General features: G+C 46.2%; 4 protein-coding genes across 5 annotated transcripts in view; 3 read left to right on the top strand and 1 right to left on the bottom strand.

Moving 5' to 3' along the window:
• Nucleotides 1-3,234, top strand: part of LOC114042980 (exopolyphosphatase PRUNE1-like) — a 31,709-nt gene extending 28,475 nt beyond the window's left edge. The window contains exon 8 of the mRNA XM_027861776.1: nucleotides 707-3,234. Coding sequence (XP_027717577.1) covers nucleotides 707-1,138 — 432 coding nt within the window. The 3' untranslated portion in view covers nucleotides 1,139-3,234. The remainder of the gene's footprint in view (nucleotides 1-706) is intronic.
• A 339-nt stretch (nucleotides 3,235-3,573) lies between these two features.
• LOC114042982 (bcl-2/adenovirus E1B 19 kDa-interacting protein 2-like protein) lies at nucleotides 3,574-9,423 on the top strand. Of its 2 annotated transcripts, XM_027861777.1 has the most exons (10): nucleotides 3,579-3,761; nucleotides 4,495-4,590; nucleotides 4,770-4,834; nucleotides 5,040-5,264; nucleotides 6,344-6,526; nucleotides 6,695-6,797; nucleotides 6,944-7,075; nucleotides 7,713-7,799; nucleotides 7,999-8,097; nucleotides 8,952-9,423. In XM_027861777.1, the coding sequence occupies exons 1-10, from the start codon at nucleotides 3,730-3,732 to the stop codon at nucleotides 8,986-8,988; spliced, it is 1,059 nt and encodes a 352-aa protein (XP_027717578.1). In that variant the 5' UTR covers nucleotides 3,579-3,729; the 3' UTR covers nucleotides 8,989-9,423. The 2 variants fall into 2 exon arrangements, with proteins under 2 accessions (XP_027717579.1, XP_027717578.1); XM_027861778.1 differs by lacking the exon at nucleotides 7,713-7,799 and having other exon boundaries at nucleotides 3,574-3,761.
• A 75-nt stretch (nucleotides 9,424-9,498) lies between these two features.
• LOC114042979 (transcription factor SPT20 homolog) lies at nucleotides 9,499-12,545 on the top strand. The gene is made up of 2 exons (XM_027861775.1): nucleotides 9,499-11,561; nucleotides 12,410-12,545. The coding sequence occupies exons 1-2, from the start codon at nucleotides 9,792-9,794 to the stop codon at nucleotides 12,428-12,430; spliced, it is 1,791 nt and encodes a 596-aa protein (XP_027717576.1). The 5' UTR covers nucleotides 9,499-9,791; the 3' UTR covers nucleotides 12,431-12,545.
• Nucleotides 12,546-13,094: 549 nt separating this feature from the next.
• The window catches only part of LOC114043087 (CDC42 small effector protein 1), a 9,196-nt gene continuing 4,517 nt past the window's right edge, over nucleotides 13,095-17,773 (bottom strand). Inside the window, exons 2-5 of the mRNA XM_027862008.1 lie at nucleotides 16,763-17,086; nucleotides 16,136-16,246; nucleotides 15,597-15,685; nucleotides 13,095-15,219 (exon numbers count right to left, since the gene is read on the bottom strand). Coding sequence (XP_027717809.1) covers nucleotides 15,611-15,685; nucleotides 16,136-16,246; nucleotides 16,763-16,816 — 240 coding nt within the window. The 5' untranslated portion in view covers nucleotides 16,817-17,086 and the 3' untranslated portion in view covers nucleotides 13,095-15,219; nucleotides 15,597-15,610. The remainder of the gene's footprint in view (nucleotides 15,220-15,596; nucleotides 15,686-16,135; nucleotides 16,247-16,762; nucleotides 17,087-17,773) is intronic.

Here is a 17,773-nt window from a genome sequence, read left to right as displayed (position 1 = left end):
AAGGCAAAGGGACTCCTAGGGCGATAGGAGATGCCACGGACTGATCTAATTATAACCAGACACTTTTATTCACTTAAATAAGTTATATCCATCCTTTCCTCTGTCCCTTTCTCTACCCTATCCCCAGCTGCCCTGGCTGGACAATTTGATTCAGTCTCAGAAGGCAGAGAGTATTAAGGGAAGCAGGAAACAGTCCTTCATTTCCCTTACTATTACTGAGTCCAAGGCCCTTCTGTCCCCCTTCTCAGATTGTGCTGGGGGTGTGGAACCCACAGCCTTGAGGCTCCAAGTGGCCTTCTAGGTGTTTGGGTTTTACAGAACAAATCCTTTTATTAAGGGGATTTGTTCTGTGAAGTTTGGATTCAGTCAAAAGGCTAAACTTGAGGACTTAGAGGGCCACTTGTGGCCTCGAGGCTCCAGGTTCCCCACGCTTGTACCATATATCATCCAGATTGCCTCTCTTGGGAGGCTGGTTTTCATTCTTCTCAATATCCTCCACCATATCCTCCTTCCCTTGCATTTGATTGTTCATTCCAGCTCTACAGTTTTTTCCCTTTCTTCTCTAGGTAAGTGCTTCTCTCTCCACAGCTAGGGACAAGAGTAAAATCTCAAGCATGAGATTACCCCCTTTGTCTTTAGGATGAGACTATTTTAGGAGCTCAGCTTAGGAGATAGACTTCATTCATTCTTATCTCTTCTTCCTTAGATCTGTGAAGCCTTGGAATGTTCCCGCTGTCCACCTCTGAATCTGACTCCAGCCCCGTCCCACCACCCTAATCTCAGGGCCTATTTCCAAGGAAATGCTCTTGCTTCTAGGAAGAAAGTTCTCCCCATCCTCAGAGATGCCCTATGGGGGCATCCTGGTGCCATGAAGACACCTTCAGGAACACCTGGGCCAGAAGGCTGCTCTCAGGAGCAGATGGATGATGAACTGGGCAAAGCCATTAATACCCTGATTCCTGAAATGTGTAGAGATGACGAGGAACCCGTGCTGCCCCCCACGCCTATGAACAGCTTAGTAGACGAGTGCCCTCTGGATCGGGGACTACCTAAACTTTCAGCTGAGGCTATCTTTGAGAAATGTAGCCAGATCACAATAGCACGTTCCTCCACCAGTCCTCCCCAAAAGAAGAAGTGATCTGTGGGGTGGGAATAGGGGGACATTGCAGAACATAGTGGGAGAAGGTGCCCAGCCCAGCTTGAATGCATGATTTGGAATATGTAGGGAATTTCTGTGATTCTCTTCATTGCTGCAGGACCCAGGTACACTATTCACATAGATGTGGAAGGAGATAGAAGTGAAAGGAGATGTGATGGCTATAGGGATGGTTTTCTACCTTCCCTGACAATTTGCTATGAATCAGCCAATTTTCTTTATTGATTAATTCTGGAAATCTGCACTGGCCTCATTCTTCTACAACCCAGGGGTGTAGCATCTCACACACAGATCTATGAAAAGGTAGATATTAAGAGGGAGAAGGAAATGGTATCAGGTGAACTCCAGCAATGCTCTCGGCCCCTATCTGAACAAAGACTGGGTTCCTCTCATGAAACTGAGGTACAAATCCATGTGTTCATCAAGTGTTTGACTCTGTATTCTGTGCTAGGTAGAGTGAAGGTAACTTTGGAAACTTACAGTTTTCAGCCTATTTATGATACCTAGGACCATGATTTTTCTTTCTGCCATTATTGAGGTGATAGTGTTTAACTTGAAAGTTAAATCCATTCAATTGGTTCCATAAAATTAGATCTGGCATTGCAGAGGATTATGCTTGAGGCCAGATTCAAATCTCACTTTTCTAAGCAGGTTACCAGGCTTCAGGGTTCTTCTAGTCCTGTTTTCCAGAGTGCCAGGGGTTCTTAAAGATTAGTGTCTGAACTAATCAGTGAATCATTGTCACCTTCAAGAAACTTCTCTCAGAACAGTAAAACTGAAGCAGTGGTTCATTCTGTCTTTGTGTCTCTGCCTCTCTGTCTTTCTCTGAGTCTGTCTCTGATCTGTCTCTTGTTTCTCTCTTCCCCTACCATCAATTTCTTTTATGTTTCTTACTTCTTTGCTAGTATTTCCTCTCTCTTCATTTAGGAAAACACTTAGTGTTGTGGAAAGAATTGGACTGACAGTCTGGAGATTTGATTTCTGCTGACTTTGGGTTTTATTTTTATTGATGTCCTTTGTATTTACATCTGAATTTGTATTTACATTTTTTAATATATCCCACTTCACTCTTCTACCCAGTGAACTATCCTTGTAACAAAGATTTAAAAAGAAAGAGAATTCAAGTCTTAACTGTGGGACTGTAGGTGTCAGTCAACCTTGCTGAGCTTCTGTTTCCTCCTATATAAAATGAATTAATTTTCATTGAATGATCCCTTAAGATTTCTTCCAACTGTAAGTCTTTTATCTCTCTCCCTCTATTTTTCTGTCTTCTTTCTTCATCAATTTTCACTTGAGGATGCGAAGTGGGAATGTACTCTCCCTCTCCCAACTCAGCCCAGCAAGGTCCAGTGTTGCTAAATTGTAGGGTGTATGTTCGTGTGTGTGTGTGTGTGTGTGTGTGTGAGAGAGAGAGAGAGAGAGAGAGAGAGAGATTAGGCCAAAGGACTCAGCCTCATGTAGCATATACAAGTATATGAATCATACCATACCTTAGTGATTTATCTAGGAGGAGCCTTCCACTGACTTTCATGTGTTTGACTCAGCCCTCTGTTCTTCCCCTTTAGTGTCCTCCTGTACCCCTCCAACAAGCCTGCTTCCCTGCCACTTCTTTATGTTCCCAGATGACCAGAGAAGGTGCTACCGTTAACTTTACTGAGTATTTAGGTACCTCTCACCCTTTGGCATGACATTGTTCCTCAGAGAGATGAGAGAGAGTGTGAGAGAGAGTGTGTGTGTGTGTGTGTGTGTAGGAAGATTGTTTCTTTGAAGGATGTCTGCAGCCATATGAAAGATAAAAAGCAATGGCATAATCACTGAACCAAAGGAATTTGTGTTTTGTAATTGTGGGAAGTTTTATTTTGCACTTTGTTAAGGCATTAAATGCATTTTTCCTGTTCTGTGTCATTTTGTCTTTTTAAAAAAACAAACTCTTGCAATCTTTCCTTTTGCCTTCCTCCTATGAACCTCATTCTTTTACCCCCAGTTCTACTCTTCAGTATGGATGGTCTGTGGCTTTGCCCTTACCCATCTCCAGCTCCCTTTATCCATTCCTAAAATAAACAATGCCATCTTTGAGAGCCTTTTTTCTCTGTTAATAGAGGCCTACACCCTTCCCTACTTTACCCAGCTTAATTTAGGGAGACTGCCAAGAATCAAATCAGTTTTGGGACTGTGGAGAGGGACATAAGAGGTACTGGCTTTCTCTTAAGCACCTCCAGAGGGCTAGGAGAGAAAGAAGAAAGGCCAGTTCTTCACATACACAGATTCTCTCTTTTTCATTGTACCCCAAACTACCTATCCCTTGGAAATCTAGTCTGGGAACCAGAGCGTTCTCTTCCCGCCCACCCACTCCCCACACCTCAGCATAAAGAGGTGGATTTTCTTTGGGCAAGCCTCTTTGGGAGGGGAGGTGGCAAAACCTGTTTGAAGATGAGTTTACTTCCCTCTCTCTCCCTCCTCCTTTGGAGGCCATAAGAGCAGTCACTGAGACAGCAGCACAAGAGGGAAGAGGGGACAGGGAGCTTCCTCCACCCCTCATCTTAGATGTTTAGAGAGCAGTGAGACTTGTGAAGATGGGAACTTTACAGGAACCAAGAGATCCTGGGTAAGTGCTGGGCCTTCCCCTCTCTCCTGGATGCCTCTTGAAAACCTGGTGTCATTGGTCTTGAGGGAGCATCTCTTTAAGTCCCATTAATTTGACTCAAGCTGAAGCTCAGGCTGGTTTTGTAGAGGAGATGGGACAAAGTCATTACTTTTGGCAAAGAACAGGGATAGTTTTAAATAGAAACTATAGAGACAGGTGGGTTGAAAGAACCCCAGAAGAACTCCTTGGGCAAAATGGGAGAACGTGGTGAATCTATCCATGCTTTCGGTTCTAATCCACACTCTCCAAAACAAGGAAACTGGGACCACAACCTTCATGACTGTTTTCTTGTTCCTAGCTGATGTTGACCCATACCTTGATTTCCCTGGCCCCACCCCACAAAAGGTTGGGGAAAGGCAGGCCTGACTGGTTGTCGTCTTCCTCAGCTGTAAGGGAACAGCTGGGTGATCTGTTCTGGATTCACGCCAGTTGCAATGTGGACTACCTCTCAACTTTGTAGGTGGGGAAACTGAGTTAGAGAGGTGAAAGGTAGTCAAGTCATGCACCTTCCTGAGTCTGTCCCCAGAACCAGAGTAGGGATAAGTCGGTTCACCTGGAGGGTGGGAAAAGACGTCTGGCTAGATTCTGTTACAGGCCTGCCGTTTGTGCCTTCTGCTGCTTCCTGTTACTCCCAAGAGTAATGCTGCCCAGCTAACTGCTTCTCAATTCCTTTGTACCTTGGCAATGGTCTCAGGGCCGGAGAGAATGTGGAAGCAGAAGAGCCGGGACCATCACTGAGATTTGGGGAAGTGGAATTAAAGGAAGAGTGGCAAGATGAAGAGTTCCCCCGGTGAGAGGATGGGGAAAAAGAAAGTGGAGTCGGGATGTATAGGAAGAGAGGATCAGGAAGCCCTGAGAGCATCAGTGGGGAGACAGGAGTGGCAAAGTGACCGTGGGAAGAGCAGGATTTAGCACGCTATGCCCAATTTCTTCCTGTTCTCTTCAACTAATTAATTTCCCATATCCCAGACTGCTCCCTGAGGAGATCCATTCCTCTGAAGATCCAGAGGACAGTAGAGAAGGTACCCAGATGGGTGAGTAAGGGCAGAGCTGGGTACCAAGCCTGGGTTTTTACTGTGGGGAGGGGGTGCCTCCCTTTGCCATCCTCAATACTTGCCCAGTTCCCCTTCTCTTGTGTTCCTCTCATCAGGTCCACCCTCCTCCCTCCCCCCTTGCTGTTCCCAAGCTGTTTAATTTACCTTTTTCCTCTCTTCAGTTCTCTTCTCCCTGTTGCCCTAGGTCCCTTAAACACTTTAGCACTATGTGGCAGGCGTCACATGCGGAAGCGCCTTTCAGCCCCAGAGCTCCAGCTGAGCTTAGGGGAGGACACAGGAGATAAAGAAGCCTCTCCCACCCACTCCACACCTTCTTCCCCACATGGTAGCTCTGACCTAGATGTGGATGATTTGGAGACACCCTCAGACTCGGAACAGCTGGACAGCGAGCCTGACTTTGAATGGGAAGGTAGGAACTGAGCTAGAATAACTGAGGGCTGAGGGCATGAATGGATCAGGCTAGAATAACAGGGCTAATAAAGTGGGAGACGATATTAAGAGGGCAAGGGGCCAGTGGGGGTAAAGGTGTAGTTAGCAAGTCTGTAAGGGGTATAGCTGGTAGAGCTGAGAAATAATCACTCGAAGTTAATAGGATTGATCTAAGATATGAATTGTCCAAGTGCAGTGGGCTGTTCACAAAGTAGTCAGTTCCCCCAATGGTGGTCTTCAAACAGAGGCTGAATAGCCACTGGTCGGGAATATTCTAAAGGGGTCTTTTTTTTTTTTTTTTTGGCAGAAGTTGGACTAGATGGCCCCTAGGCTTCATTCCCTCTTTTACATTCTGTGAACTAAAAGAGTAGCTGGTAAGGGGCTGGTCTGATACAGACTCCTTGCCAGTGAGATAAAAATTCAGTTAAAAAAAAAAGTTCAATAAAAATCATACTGGATTTAGAGTCAGAAGACCTCAATTTGAGGCCCTCTGTTCAGGCCTCAGAGCAAACTGAGGTGACCAAACTAGATAGCCTTTAAGGTGTCTTCTAACTAAATGTTTTGATTTTGAAAATGGGAATAAAACTGGGAGGTCAGCATGGGAAAGAAGCTAATAAGGCAGTAGGTGAGGCTAACAGAGTCATAACCAGGAATGTGTGTATCTGTGTGCATTTTTTATGTACTTAAATATAATGCATTTATAAATTTATATGTTATACACACACATATACATAGATACATATTTTACGTGTATTTGTATTTGCAAGCTCTTTATATCAAAAGGGCCATAAAAGTAATTAGTGGGCACATAAAAATTAAATAACTGGTTGCTGGAAAGGACTTTCATTTGGGGCATAAGTCCCCAAATGGAAGAAGACCACCAGTTGTCCCCACTGTGGGTAAACTCTGGCTGTATTCTCTGAGAATTGGAGAATAAAGGTTGAAGTGAGGTGATAGGGAGATGAATGGGAATGTAACCTAGTGCTCATGGTCATTTTGCTTCTGTTACACCCAAGAGTAATGAGTGTAAATTCATCTAACCTGTTCCTGTCTCTTTAGATGAGCTTCCCCAAACAGAGGGCCTAGGGGCAAGTGAAGCAGCTGAAAGACTGGGCCAGGGTTGTGTGTGGGATGTGGCTGGGGAGGATGGTCATCGGTGGAAGGTGTTCCGAATAGGACATCGGGAGCTTCGAGTGGATATGACAGTCATTGAACCCTATAAGAAGGTCCTGTCTCATGGAGGTAAGAGATGACAGGAGGATAAATATAGGAGCTGGGGACTATCAGTCCCCATCACCATTCTAACTTCCTAACTCCCTGTCCCTTTCCCTCCTGGTCTGCTCTCAAGCTACTTCTCTCAGATTTCACTAATTCTCTTTTCCTTCCTTCCCCTAATCCTGTCCTCCCCAGGTTACCATGGTGATGGCCTCAATGCTATTATCCTTTTTGCTTCCTGTTACCTACCCAGAAACAGCATCCCTAACTACAATTATATCATGGAGCACCTGTTTAGGTGAGGAGGGAAACCTGAAAAATTGTGGGGAGAGGGGACTGAAGGAGGGAGGGGAAAAGAAGTCAAAAAGACCTATAATATAATCAGTAATCAGTGTTACACTTTTCTCCTCTTCATTCCCCCTCCCCACTCAATTCCACCCTCAGGTACATAGTGGGGACTCTAGAACTATTAGTAGCTGAGAATTACCTGCTTGTGCACCTGAATGGAGGCACAAGCCGAGCCCAGGTACCCCCTCTGAGTTGGATCCGCCAATGTTACCATACCCTGGACCGTCGGTGAGAAGCCTGGCAAAGATCATGATTATTGGCTGTTCCTACCCCCTCCTTTCTCCTCCCTTGGTCTCCCTCTCTTTATTTTCCCCCATCCTTTCTTCTCTGTTCCCTTTTTTCCTTCTCTCCCTTTCCCCAAATATCCCTCCTCTCATTTATTTTTGCTCTGTCCCTGCCTTCCAGGCTCATGTTTCCTTTTTCTCTCAGCCTTTCTTGATCTCCTCTAGTCAATGACTATGTGCCACCTGGAGTTCTTGTACAAGAACTCTGTGGAATAGAAAGAACTCGAGAGGGAACAAAGGAGACACAAGAATGAGGACGAAATAGGAAACTACAGATAGGGGAGTCCAGAGAAAGTAAGCTGAAGGCCTGTGTTCCCAAGCTGGGGTGGATTGGAGACAGAAGACATTTCAGGAATTTTTTTAGAATGAGGAGGGCATGAGAGACCAAAAAAAAAAAAAGTGAGGGCCTCAGACTGCAGCTAGAAGAATGAGGGTTAGACCTCAAAGGGTAAGTCCTAATGGAGGATTGCAAATGGATGTTGATCAAAGGGGGTATGAAGAAGATACAGAGGAGACCTTCATCTGGGCTTGGGGCTCAGATTAAGAAGAAGAATGTGATGATCCCACACTTTTTGCTTCAGACTCCGAAAAAACCTTCATGCACTGTTGGTTGTCCATGCCACATGGTACGTGAAGGCATTTCTGGTGATGCTCCGGCCTTTTATCAGGTATTTACCTCAGGGGATACAGGCATCCTCCTCGGACCCACTGCCCTTTTCTCTTCCTCACATTCAGGGCCCAGACCCTTTCTGGCTCTAACCATTCTTCCCTGTACCAACTAACTACTGATTACCCTTGTATTCTATGAAGATGTATGAGACCTGTTTCTCTAATCTTAAATACACATGACTTTTCCTCTATCCTGAGTTCCAAGTTTAGCAGAAAGGTTCGTTTTCTGGACAGTCTAGGAGAGCTGGCCCAGCTCATCTCCTTGGAACATATCCACATCCCTGATGCTGTCAGACAGTGAGTTCTGGGAGGGACTCCTAGGGTGGGAGAGAGGGGAGAAATAGACAAGCAGAATCATGTGGAGAGAGAAGAAATGAAAGACCTAGTTCTTACCTTCAGAACTTTACACTTAAAACTTAACTGGGAGACCCAGCACTCATAAGAAAGTGACTTAGGAATTCCCTGTATTTGGCCCATGCAAATATGTTGATTATAGGCTGGGCAAAATCCTAGGGAGACAAAAAAAGAGTGGGCAGAGCAGGATAGGGTTAGAAGAGAAGGCTCTCCTGAGGTGAGTTTGGAAAGAGGGGAGGGACAAAAATCATGGGATCAAAGATTGGAAAATGGGAGGGACCTCAACTGTCATCTACTCTGTTGAGGAGGGAGCTGAAGTTTAGAGATGTGGGTGGCTTGATCAAGATTACACAGGTAGTAACTAACTAATGTGGAAATATATTTAATATGATGGTGCGTGTATAACCTCTATAAGATTGCTTGCTGTCTTGGGGAGAAGGGTGGGAAGAGAGAAAGGGAGAAAATTTTGGAAACCAAAATCTTATAAAAGTGAATGTTGAAAACTATCTTTACATGTAATTGGAAAAATAAAATAAAATATTAAGTGGGGAAGGGGGGAAGATTGCACAGGTAGTGAGCAGCAAAGCCCCATTTGAAACCAAAATCCAGCACATACAATGTGGGGAGACTGGTCATAGTTTTGAGAGGGCAGATTTTATGTAGAGAAGCTAAGGAGTGAGGAAGAGTAGAAGGGACTCAGACATCTATTTACTAGATCCACTCCTTCACCCAAGTAATAGTAAGGTGTGCAGATATGATGCTCCACTCTTTGTCCTTTCTCTCGCCCTGCAACCTAGGTTGGACAAGGATATGCATGGCTCTGGAGGGACCTAGCACTGATGTCTGAATTGGCTAATTGAGCCCTAGAACCAAGGAAGGAGACTGCCCTCCTGCACCTGAACTTCCTGAATTTATATATACTCTGTCTCTGGGTCTCTGTCTGTCTCTTTCCCTCTCTCCCCCAACCCTTTTTGAATTTTGCTTTCCAACTCATCCAGGTATTCTCAACTCTCAAACTTCTGGGATCCAAGGAATCCTAATTATCAACCGTGCCGGTGACTTTCCCCTTTACATTTAAGCCTAAGGGCTGGGCTGAAAAGGCAGGTTTGGACTTAATGCCTGCAGCTTGTTTGTGCCCATGACTATGTATTAGGCATAGCCAGCTGTCTGAGCTGCCTTTCTGCCTGTTTTCAGTGCCTTCCTATCTTGATTCTTCTTCAGCTAATTCAGATGTGCAACTGCAGTTTAATAAATTAAGTTACCAGAGAAGATTCGATTTTGTGAAGAAAACCTCCCCAGTGCCATCCCAGTGATAGTCACAATCTCTTTGCCTACTGGTTCTACCTGCAAGCATGTCTTGTGGGGAAGGGGTATTCAGGAGGAGAAGGAAGCAGAGACAGAGATGATAAGGGTCGGAGTGGGGGTGGGGGTGGGAGTGGGAGTTCTATAGCAAGGGCCCTCTGTTTCCATGCAACGCCCAAGAGGAAACGTCACGAGCTGCCGGACTTCCCCTCAGTTCAAACGAACCCGGGAGTCCGGAACGAAGAAAAGGGAGGGAGGGAGAAAGAAGCTGAGCCCCTGCCCCTTCCCTCCCCTCCCATCTTTTCCCCTCAACTGCCTATAAACCTGTCCTCCCCATGATCCCCACCGGCGGCGCGCTGCTCTGGGCCCTGTGGCTGACCCTGGGGGCCGGGGCTGTGAAAGCCAGGGTCCTTGTCCAGAGCCACCCCGGAGCGGATTGGGCTGGTGGCCGCGAAGGGGTCACCGTCACGGCAGGGATCCCGAACAAGTTCTGGTCCAAGATGATGAAAAGGAATGAACCTGGTTTGGTTGGGAAAATAATAAATCCCGAGGAAAAGGAGGAAGACAAGCTGGCTGCCCCTGCTGCCGCTGAGCACCTGGCAGCCTCAGTGTCCTCGGTATCGAGGAACCAGCAAGGACAGGGCCTGGAGGAGGGCCAGGAGCTCGAGGGGGATGAGCAGCAGACGGAATACGGAGAAAATGACGAGGACCTAGCACAGGAGGAGGACGAAGAGCAGGACCAGGAACTTAGCCAGATGAAGAAGCATTCCAGAGACCCAGGGCAGGATCAGGGTCAAGCGCAGACAACAGAGCAGGAGCAGAACCAAAAACAGGGAGAGATTCAGGAGACAGAGAAGGAAAAGGAGAGAGAGGGAGAGGAACAAGGGCGGGAAGAAGCGCAAGACCAGGTGCAGGAGCTTGAGCGAAGGCAAGGACAGGGGAAAGTGGGTCAGAGGCAAGAGGAGGAGGCTGGAGGGTTAGAGGAAAGTCAGAGCCTGGGCCGAGAGCTAGAGCGACAGCAGGAGCTGGAGCCGCCGAAGGCGAAAGAGCAGCCGCAGAAACAGGTGGGGAAACAGACGAGGAAGCAGCACCACGTTCATATGCAGGAAGAGGAGGAGCAGGAAGAGCCCGAGCAGCTGCAGATGGAGGAGCAGGAGCGGGAACGGGGGGAGGAGGAGGAGCAGCAGAAGGAGCCGCAGCAACAAATTCAGCAACAGTGGCGGGAGCAGGAGCTGCCTCAGGCGAAGGAGCAGCAGAAGATTCTGGTGCCCGAGCAGCAACAACAGATCCAGAAACTGGCGCAGGAGCTGCTGCAGGAGAAGGAGCCGCAGCAGCAGCCGCCAGCGAGAACAGAAGGGCCAGCGTGGAAGCAGTTGGCCCTCAAGGCCTCTGAGCAGGAAAGCATGGGTCTGGACCCTGCGCACAGGAGAAAGGGACCAGGAATTTTCCCATTCCTCGGTTTCGGGACCTATGAACCGCATCAGCGACCACCCGAACTGGAGCAGATACCATTCCAACCGCATCAGCGACCACCCCAACCGGAGCAGCGACCACCCCAACTTGAGCAGATACCATTCCAACCGCATCAGCGACCACCCCAACTGGAGCAGATACCATTCCAACCGCATCAGCGACCACCCCAGCTGGAGCAGCGACCACCCCAACTGGAGCAGATACCATTCCAACCGCATCAGCGACCACCCCAACTGGAGTTTTCCAACACAGGTTCGATTCCTTCGCTAGATATGCACCTGGTGATGCTAGCTTGGAGCCCGTGGGAATGTCATTGCTCCACGGGTACCATGAGCCGAGTTCGGAGAGGAATATTTTTGGGTTTCACTTGGCGTCTTCGACCTGGGCCCCTGGAGACCCAGCGCCAGCCCTGCACTTATGCCCAATGCCACTGTAACCAGGAGAGGAAAGAATGCCCCTCAGACCACATCTTGTGTTCCTCTACCCCTGGTGCCTGCAACCACCGTGCTTTCCTAACCTCATTGGCAAGTCCAGAAAACACCATCAACGAAACAGCATTCTGGAAACAAGTCCAAGACGGGCTAGATGAAGTTTGGGTAGGACTCCGATCTCTGGTGACCAAGGAGAAAAAGGTGAGCATCAAGGATGAATGAGTGAATAAATAAATGAATGAATGAATGAGGCATTTATTAAGCACTTGCTATGTGCAAAGCACTGGGAATTCCAAGAAGATAACCACTGCTGTAATGATCTATCATCTAATGAATTATCTGATCCATGGTTGTTACTAGTTTTATATCAATGCTTGATTTATTATTATGTGCCAATTAGTCATTGAAATCAACATATTTAGATGGTAACTAATAATTTCTGATCAAATAGCCCTTGATTGTTCTTTGACCAATCTGTTGGTCATCATTTTGTTATCTAAAACTGCTGAGATTGTACAAAGCAATCATTGTACAGATTAATCCTTAATAAATGGAACTGACCCATTGATAATTATTAGATGTGGATGGATCAGTGATTTATCAATTTGTTGGCTAGAGCAACTCAAACAGCACCTACTGACTGGGTAATGAGTAATTTTTACACTGACTAGTATAGTTCCTTTATTTTACTGGTAGGATGATTTTTCAGTATAAGGATGAAGTCAGGTAAATGGGATGTACATTTATCTGTCACTGCCTGTTCCTATTTCTCCCCCTTAATGGGTCTCTTTACATACCTATAAATGTCCAATGAGAGTATAGCTTAATATATAAAATGAGTAGATTGCTTTGTATTCTAGGAGAAGTGGAAAGTTTCAAAGCCTTGTATTTTCCCCACTACTAAAGCCCAAGACATTATCCTGTAAGGTGGTTGGGAGTAGTACTGTGGTTGGGGAGGGCAGTACCAGTAGGATAGTAGGTGGAGGAAAAGTCAAGGAGAAGGGATAATATACAAATGTGATTGTAATTTCCCCCTTTCTCTGCCCTAGATAAAGAGAAACCAGAGGTGATGGCCATGTCCAGCCCCAAAGGAAGAGGAGAGGATGTCAGCACCCTAGTCTCCTTTCTCCCTTCCACTACCACTTCTAATTTTCCACATCCTATGGATATCTTTTGTAAAGTAATAAAGGCTGTTTATTTAAAAAAAAAAGACTCTTTTGATCTTTTATTTCATTGAAGGGGTGGTTGGGCCTAGAAGAGGATGGAGACATACCCCCTCCCAAGAAAAGAATCAGTAATTTCTGTACAGGTTTCCTTCCCTGCTCCCAAGTTATAGCCTGATATATTGTTATTTATTTTCCTTATTTCCAAGGCTAGTTTTTTAAATGTCTGAATCTAGGTCAATCTAAAGTCAAGGAAAGGGAAGTAAAGGAGAGTCCCTAGGAGTCAGGGTCTTCAGATGTTATCCCAGTCTTTCCCCTGACTCCATTTTGTCCAGCCCCTTCCTGAGGCAGGAATTCCTAAGGCCATCTGGGTGCATTCATCTTTGTTCCTCACCCTCCTATACGCACAATGTAAGCCAAGAACCTCCTAACTCCACCCACCCAGATACAACATTGCCTCTCCTCTCCCAACTCCCCATCCCCATAAACCCCTACAAAGAAAGACCCTTCTGAAGCTTTTTGCTGGACAATTTTTTTTTATTTGAAAAAACGTATTTAACAAAGTCTGGCAGTTTTTTGTTTTTGCTTTTTTTTTTTTTGATAAATTAAGACTCTCAAACTCACCCTAATCACTTTTGCAAGTTGGTAGAAGTGATAGGGAAGGCATAAGTGACATCAGGTGAGTTCCATAAAAGGGAAGGCCAATGGTAAGAAATCTCAAAAGGAAAGAAAAAAAGGAGTGTGGCCCAAGACTAGAGATGAAAACCTACAGTGTTCACAGATCCAGCTGATCGGACAGTACTTCAACCCTTCCAGAACCAAGTCAATTCAATTCCCAGGCAGAGAATCCTAGTTTCTACTTAGCTTTCAGGGTAGAATCCAGGCTACCCCTCAAAATAACCAGAAAGATGAACCAAGAGTGAGCCAGGGAATTATTATGCCATATCAACCATTGACCTAAAGAGATATAAAAAAGTAGGAAGAGCAAAGTTTTGAAGAAACAAGAGCCCCTAGTCAGTGTAGGTGGAGGCAAAGTACTTATAAAGATGGAAGAATCGGAGTCTCAGGTCACATGCTCCTAAGAGTTCCTCTCTTAGTGCCTCCTTCCTGCCCCAGGAGTGACTACAGAGACAGAGAACTCCTTGCCTGCTTTCCTCAGTTGAGTGGAAGGTCAGGTTTAGGTTTGGCTTATGTCTTCCTCGATCTACTTCCCTACTCCTTCAGAAAGAGAATAAAGCAGAGAATACCAGAGAAAGATTGGAGGTATCAAGACCCCCACCACTTTCCTCTTTCAAATAACACTGGCCCCTTTTGTCAGGTGGGGAGCTTCTCAGAATTCATCCCAACCCTCACCGGGGTCTGGTCTTGCACAGGAGGGAAACAATATGTGGAATTTTCACCACTGCACTGGCCCTTCCCGTGTCAGGGTACTCTACTAAGGTCTTACTTAGCCCTTTGGGACCTATCCCAATCAGCAAGAATGACATCACACAAACATACATCTATCACAGAAACATCAGATACACACACAGAAATAGTCAAGTTGCATGGCTTGAAAAGGTGTAGAATCTTGCTAATCCTGGCTACAAGTGACCCCATGGCTGTCCACAGCCCAGCTGCAGACTCTAAGATGGGTCAGAACTTGAGGAAGAAAATCACATCCTCAAATCTACTAGGGTTTATACTCTGAGCAGAACCCTGCCCCCAAGCAACCACATTATCTTGAGGTTTCCACCTACAAATTCAAAGGTAGCCTTTTATCTCTCTCCCAGGATGATCAGGAGGTCCTCCCTGAGATATAACTTCCTTCTGTAGTCCCAGGTCCCACTTCCTTTTTCCATTCTCTCCCTCACCTGTGCCAGCAGGGGAGGTCAATGGAGGTCAAGCCTGACCCTGAGAATCTGACAGAAGGACAAATGTCTAGTACACAGGCGGTTTCTCCCAATTCCCAACCCCGAGATAGATGTAGTGGGGATTGTGATGGTTCCTGGCATGGTTGGGGAGTAATTAAGAGAAGTGGTCTTAAATTAACTTTTTAATTAAAAAAAAAAAGTGGGGGAGGGGGAGGGGATAATTGGTGGGGAGATACTAATGCTATAGAAACCAGGGCTCAAAGGCCTTAGGTATTCAGAGATAGATGCTGAAATGCTGTGAGCTGAGGAGCTAGAGTCCAAAGGGGAAAAATGAGAGAAGTAGCTGGTTGTCTTTCCCAGCCCCTCGCCTGAAATCTGCTTTCAGTCCAGGAAGAAAGTTGGAGAGGTTGTGGATATAGGTAACGATCAACAAAGCTGACCTCAGCTCTGCAATGCAACCCATCTACCCCAAGAAGAGGATTCCTAAGGTAGGGGTCCAAGTTAAAGAGCAGCCCAGGGCCCAGACCATCATTAAGGAACCTAGAGTTCACCCATGGTTCCTCCCAGGGGTGGGTGTGAGGGTTCCTATCTCAGGTCAGTTGGGCATCCAAGGCTAGAAGCTGGCTAGCCAGTGGTCATTTGGTCAGTCCTGCTGCCTTGACCCCATCTCCAGGAGGGGCTTGACCAGGGTGGTATAGTGGGGAGTCCAATCTCCCAAGCCCTTCTAGACAATGATAGGGAGGGAAGACAGAGGGGAAGGTCCTGGGGTCATTGGTTCGGGATGGGGCAGCATTCATTTCTTCTTAGCTGAGCACAGGACTGGGGACTCCAAGATGGCAAAACCTGAGTAGGAAAAGAGGGGAATGGTCAGGCTTAAAATAGACTGAGGACCTAGGAGGAAAGGAAAGACCTACTTAGGAAAGACTGTCATTGTGGCTATTTCCAACATAGTGGAGCTTAATGACTGTTTGAACTGAATAAACCATATGTCTCTGACTATTTTGCTTTCTGAATTTCTGCCTCATTCAGTCTCCACATTGCTGTCACTTGCTTGTTTCTTTTAATTACTCTTCTTCTAGCTGTTGGACTTCTCTGGCTGTGGGACTTCACACATATTTTTTCCTCTCCCATTAATTTCCAAGCTGGGTCAGAGGATCAGAACTGAAAAGTTAGAGGATGGAGTGGGTGCTGGGGGAAGGGTTTCTTTCTCCTTCACTCACCATCTCCTTTAGAGCTATAAGCCCCTGGAGCTGCTCCATGGCCTGTCCCGGTTTCCCTTGGATCTCATTTGCTCTTGTACAGCACCTGTCTGTGAGGAAAAGGCATCTTAGATAATTATATTAACCCTTCTGTGTCTCACCTCCCCACATAGATAGATAGCTGTTGTACCCGGAAAGGAGATATCTCAAGCTTCCCTTGCTATTTTATCCCTACGTCTCAACCATGAAGTCATTTCTCAGATCTCCCTGCCTTGCCTCCAGCTATATAGTCTCAGCCTCTCTTCTCTTATTCTGTCCTTCATAAGCATGAAATGTAAGCAGGTATTCCTAATAATATTTTGCATTTGTATAATGCTTTATATTTTTATAACTATTTTTAAACACTCATTTTATTTGACTTTCAAAACCATGTTTTTGAAATAGGCTTTGGAAAAGTCCTTTTCATAGCCCCCACCCGGGCAATAGTCTCAGTCTTCAGTATGAGGGAACAGTTCCTGATGAGGTCCCCATGCCAAGCCTTCCTCTTTTCTCTTATTTACCATGGATAGTCCATCTCCAGCCCCCATCTCTCCAGAGCCAATGTGTGTTAGATGAACAAAATTCATAGGTTCTCCAATCATGGTCCTGTCAATCCGCCTTCTCTTCTTTTTCTGCTGGGAAAGGGTGGAGTGATTAAGAGTAAAGACTGTCAGCCAGAGCTGGGAAAGAGGGACAACATACTAGACAAGATACTCTAGAGAGGAAAGACTTTTTTCCTCGATAAGACCACAGGGGAGAGGGGCAGACAAATGTACTAGGGAATGGGACAAGAAGTGAAGAAGCCCTGTCCTGGGTAGACAGTAATATGGAAGAAAAAGACCTGGCTGTGGTCTATAGTGCAGATACTGAATCAGCTGATGTCACTGGTCAATGAGGGAACAATGTGGATGGTTGCCTAGCACTGCCCCCTGCTGTCTACCCAGGACTGGTGGGCAGGGTGGGAGAAACTGGGACCATTAATTTTTTAGCTTTGCTTCATGTACTAGCTGCCTATATGAGATACTAACCTGGCAGAAAAGCAAGTGTGCCTCAAAGAAGACAGAACCTGGACGATGTGTATAGTATAAGGTATGTTACCTCTTGTGTGACAGGGGTGGGGTAAGGGAGGGAGAAGGAGAGAGACTCACCGGCTGGGGTTTCTCTACCACGCAGCAGCCCAGTTTGTGCCAAAACTCACTCATGTTCCCTGATGGTTCCAGTTTTGTCCCCCTGCTCGAGGCCCCAGAGGGCTCCTTTTCTGGTCCCTTGGTCCTCCTTTGGAGACCTCCTCTTCCCCCTCGTTCTCCTCTGGGGATTGATGAACAATTAGAATGAGTCAGATGGACCTGCGAAGGTAGACTCCTAAGAACCTTCAACTAGTCAGTGCCTCAGACCATGGGAGACTGGGAAGGAAGAGAAGAGAGTAGGACATATGGGGCAGAAAGCTGTTATCTTCCTCAAAACTTGGAGACCTGGAAGAGAGGAGAAGGAGGCAAGGTTAGTAAGTACACTGTCCCCTTGAGGACCCTTTATTCCAATGCCAAAAGCTTCCCATCCTCCTCATATCCTCCCCCCTCCACATTCCAGCACTAACTACTCTTTTCCCACTTCAGGGCTTATGTGTTTCATAACCCTCAGGTAAAGAGGTGACAGTGATGGAAAGGAAAGGGCATTAAAAGGCTGAAGGGCAGAAACTTGGGGTGCTGGGGGAAAGATAAAAGGAGGTGGGGCCAATGATGAGAACAGAGCTAATCTAGGTTGGGGAGTGTTGCAAGCTTCAGCTTTCTCTCCCTGAGGTGGGGGCGGAAGAGGAGGGGCAGATAAATAACTTAGAAGTGAAGAGGAAATAGTGGTTTCTTTTCACCAACAGGGCCCCTAACCCTAACAAGCTTCCTTCCCTACAAACACCATTTCTGCTCTATCTTGTCCCTCCTCATAACTTTGCCCCTCTCCGCTTACCCCCTATCACTTAGATTTCTATATAAACAATCCAGGCCTTATCTAAGACACTTAGACTATAGCGAGAGAGATGACAAGCAGACTTCAGAAAAGGCTTCCTAACAAATTAGATTTCATCCCTTATTTACTGCCTTTACTCATCCTTCATTTTCTCCAACTAAAGTATTTCCCTATTAGCCAGAGAATTTAAAAAAAAAAAA

Source organism: Vombatus ursinus, unplaced genomic scaffold (genome assembly GCF_900497805.2).
Source record: "Vombatus ursinus unplaced genomic scaffold, bare-nosed wombat genome assembly UNPS02014768.1, whole genome shotgun sequence".
Classification (NCBI taxonomy): Eukaryota; Metazoa; Chordata; class Mammalia; order Diprotodontia; family Vombatidae; genus Vombatus; species Vombatus ursinus.
The sequence above is the reverse complement of the archived record's forward strand: the minus strand, read 5'-3'. Positions and strand labels throughout refer to the sequence as shown.

Coding starts and splice junctions, on each gene's coding strand:
- LOC114042982 (XM_027861777.1), top strand. CDS start 3,730: ATGGGAACTTTACAGGAACCAAGAGATCCTGG. Junction 4,591..4,769: donor CAAGATGAAGAGTTCCCCCG/GTGAGAGGATGG, acceptor CCCATATCCCAG/ACTGCTCCCTGAGGAGATCC. Junction 8,098..8,951: donor ATCCCTGATGCTGTCAGACA/GTGAGTTCTGGG, acceptor CCTGCAACCTAG/GTTGGACAAGGATATGCATG.
- LOC114042979 (XM_027861775.1), top strand. CDS start 9,792: ATGATCCCCACCGGCGGCGCGCTGCTCTGGGCCCTGTGGCTGACCCTG. Junction 11,562..12,409: donor TGGTGACCAAGGAGAAAAAG/GTGAGCATCAAG, acceptor TCTCTGCCCTAG/ATAAAGAGAAACCAGAGGTG.